Source organism: Penaeus monodon, chromosome 12, assembly GCF_015228065.2.
Source record: "Penaeus monodon isolate SGIC_2016 chromosome 12, NSTDA_Pmon_1, whole genome shotgun sequence".
In the NCBI taxonomy this organism is placed as follows: domain Eukaryota; kingdom Metazoa; phylum Arthropoda; class Malacostraca; order Decapoda; family Penaeidae; genus Penaeus; species Penaeus monodon.
The window spans coordinates 6,494,359-6,497,867 of NC_051397.1; the positions used below are offsets into that span (position 1 = coordinate 6,494,359).

Genomic DNA, 3,509 nt, shown 5'->3' on the forward strand with positions numbered 1-3,509 from the left:
AATTATTATCATTTTCATTGAATTGGTCATTTGTGTGTGTGTGTGTGTGTGTGTGTGTGTGTGTGTGTGTGTGTGTGTGTGTGTGTGTGTGTGTGTGTGTGTGTGTGTGTGTGTGTGTGTGTGTGTGTGTGTGTGTGTGTGTGTGTGTGTGTGTGTGTGTGTGTGTGTGTGTGTGTGTGTGTGTGTGTGTGTGTGAAATATAACAAGGACCTCGCTCTCATTGTCCTCATAACCGATCAAAACAACGGTCAAATTTGCATCGAAATGACATTTAATTTTTATTTTTTACAGTAACGGGTAACTCATTCATAGAAATTCAGTGCGAATAACAAACGTAAACCACGAAAAGATTCGAACATATTGGAAATGTTATTTATTTATTGAACATTTTCTGCCGTGTCAAAATCTGTCATTCAAAATACAATGATAGCGTGAAGCTTGAGGGGCAAAGCCCCCAGGTAAAGCACTGTATGACATCAAGGGTCATATGGCGCTATGGTAAAGTATAGTAGCGAAAAGAGTTAGGATTGAATTAATAATTAGAGGTCTCATTTCCGCTGTCAAAAACTGTCGTGCTACATTTTCCTATGATTTCCTATGAGCCATATAACCTAAACATCGCTGATAGCGTGCGGACGCTCGCCTAGCCATAACACTAGACAAAAACCAAACCACACACACACACACACACACATAAATATATATAATAATATATTATATTTATATAAAATATACTACATACATACCATATACACATATATATATATAACTCATCACTCTCTATACTCGAGAGCTTGCTATATAATATATATATAATGTATATATATACACATACAACACACACACACACACACACACACACACACACACACACAAATATATATATATATTATATATATAATATATATATATATATATATATAGGTCTGTGTGTGTGTGTGTTGTGTGTGGTGGTGTATGATGTATATATATCATATATATATATATGTATATGTATATATATATATAATATACATATATTACAACATACATATTCATACACAATAACAACATATTATATATATATATATATATATATATATATTATATATATATATATATATATATATATTATATATTGTTGTGTGTGTGTGTGTGTGTGTGTGTGTGTGTATGTGTGTGTGTGTATATATGTATGTATATATATGTAAAATCAGCATGAATCAATTCAATGAAGGACGTGGGCCTCTTTCAATCTTTTCCAACTTTGTCTCGCGTTTCTTGTTTCCAGTCCAAATTTCGTTATTTCGGCATGCCATCTTGTCGTTCGTCTGGCCCTTGGCTTCTTTATGTCATCTATAGCCCAATCTGTTATTTTCCTTGTCCATCTGTCGTCCTGTCTCTGACATATATGACCTGGCCATTGCCATTTTATCTTTTTGGTACTCCCAGTATATCTTCCGCTTTTGTCTGTTCCCTGACCCACGTTGCCATTATCTGATCTCTTAGGCTAATTCCTAGCATCAATCTCCATCCCTCTCTGGGCGGTCGTTAGTTTCCTCTCCGGTAATTAAGTAGTGGTCCATGTTTCTGATCCATAGGTCATGACTGGGACGCATTGATTTAAGACCTTTTTTTTTTAAACATAATGGCAAAGAGCCTCTTAATATGCTACTGTGTCTGCCGAAGTCGCTCCAGCCTTGACTGATGCGCCGCTTAATTTCCTCTTCCCTAGAAATATTTGTCAGTACGAGTTGCCCTAGGTATATATACTTGTCCACTACCTCTAGTGCTTCGCCTTGTACATGTATCAGTTCAAATTGAACTCTACTGTTGAAAATGATCTTAGTCTTTCTTGTTCATCCTAAGTCTGACTTTAAAATTTGTTCTATTCAGATCGTTTATTAGTTGTTGCATTTCATTTGCAGATTCACTGAAGAGAACAATATCTGCAAATCTTAGTCTATTTAGGTATTCGACTCCTATTTTGGTACCCTTTCCATTCCATTCTAAATCTTGAGTATTTCCTCAAGGTAAGCTTTAAACAGTTTTGGTGAGACGGTATCACCCTGTCAAACACCTTTTTAATTGACATTTTATCGGTTTCTGTGTGGAGCTTGATGGTTGCTTTCCCATTTTCGTAAATGTCTTCCAATACTTTACAATATACCTCCTCTACTCCCCGTCTTCGAATAACTTCTAGTACTGCTGGTATTTGTACAGTCAAATGCCATGCACAGGATTTTCTATATTTGTTTATATTTTCTTATTTGGCTGAGCATGAGAATGTGGTCTGTTGCCGAGAATCCACTGCGAACCCTGCCCGTTTCCTAGATAGGTTAGAATCCAGACTGTCAGAGATGCGAGCTGTTATGACGTTAGTGAACAGTTTGTAAGTAACTGAGAGAGGACTTATGGGTAGTAGTTTTTATTTTTCCTTTCTATCCCCTTTTTATGTATCAAAATAATTGTTGCATTTTTTCCAGGCTTTCGGAGTTCTTCCGTTGAGAAGGCATTTGTTAACAAGATTGGCTAGTTTCACTGTTGCAATTTCTCCCGAGTCCTGCATCTATTATAAGGTCAATACTAATTCCGTCTTCACCTGGTGTTTTCCCTCTCTTCATGTGCTCTTTTTATTTATTGTTTTGATGTTAGGTACGTCTCTAGTAACCGCGTTCACTTATATCCATGGCTGTTCATTTGACTTGTATATATTCCTGTAAAAGTCTTCCACTACTCAAGATTTCATTATTATATGTCACTTCTCCGTCTAGCTTCTTCAATGCATACATTTGATTCCTGCCCATTCCGATTCTTCTTTTAGCCGTTTTGATGCTGGTGCCTGAGATCAGTTTCATTTATTATTTGAACATTGAATTTCTGTAAATCTCTCTTCTTTTTATTTATAATCTTTGTTAGTTCAGCTAATTCTATTACGTCCCTGTTTGACTTTCATGACCCTACGTTATTGTGTAAGCTGTTTAGTTTCTACCGAGAGCTTGCTGGAAGCTTTGCTTGACATTCTCACCGCCTACTTCAAGTGCGGCTTCCTTTATTATGTCACTGAACTGTTTGTTGAATTGGGCAATGTTGAGATCGTCGCTGAGAAGAGAATACCTGTTTTGGATCTCAAGGCTAAATTCTGTCGCTCTGTTCTTTCAAGTTAGCAAAGTTTGGCTGCGGTTTTCGTGAGTTTATTCCTTTCCCTTCTCAGGTGTAATTTAATTTGGCCTCTGACCATTCTATGGTCGCTGCCTACATTTACTTTATTAATAACTTCCACATTTTTTACTATATCGCGCCCTATTTGAAATTACGATATCAATTTTGAAGTCGTTTTTTATGTCGACTTCCATGTCCACTGTATTCATACTGAGTGATCGAGCCTCCGCAAATTCGACTAGCTTTTGTCCCCTCTCATTCCCAGTGCTTATTCTGTGATTCCCACTGCGGTCTTTTTTTTTATACCCTATTTTGGTTTAGATCCCCATAATTTTAATTTTTTTTTTTTTTTAATTTTTTTTTTTTTT

The 3,509-nt window shown here is 36.3% G+C and overlaps 1 protein-coding gene across 1 annotated transcript in view; it reads left to right on the top strand.

The window, feature by feature from the left end:
• Window positions 1-1,197: 1,197 nt before the first annotated feature.
• LOC119579601 overlaps window positions 1,198-3,509 on the top strand; it is an 8,765-nt gene continuing 6,453 nt past the window's right edge. The window contains exons 1-3 of the mRNA XM_037927523.1: window positions 1,198-1,219; window positions 1,908-1,969; window positions 2,259-2,367. Coding sequence (XP_037783451.1) covers window positions 1,198-1,219; window positions 1,908-1,969; window positions 2,259-2,367 — 193 coding nt within the window. The remainder of the gene's footprint in view (window positions 1,220-1,907; window positions 1,970-2,258; window positions 2,368-3,509) is intronic.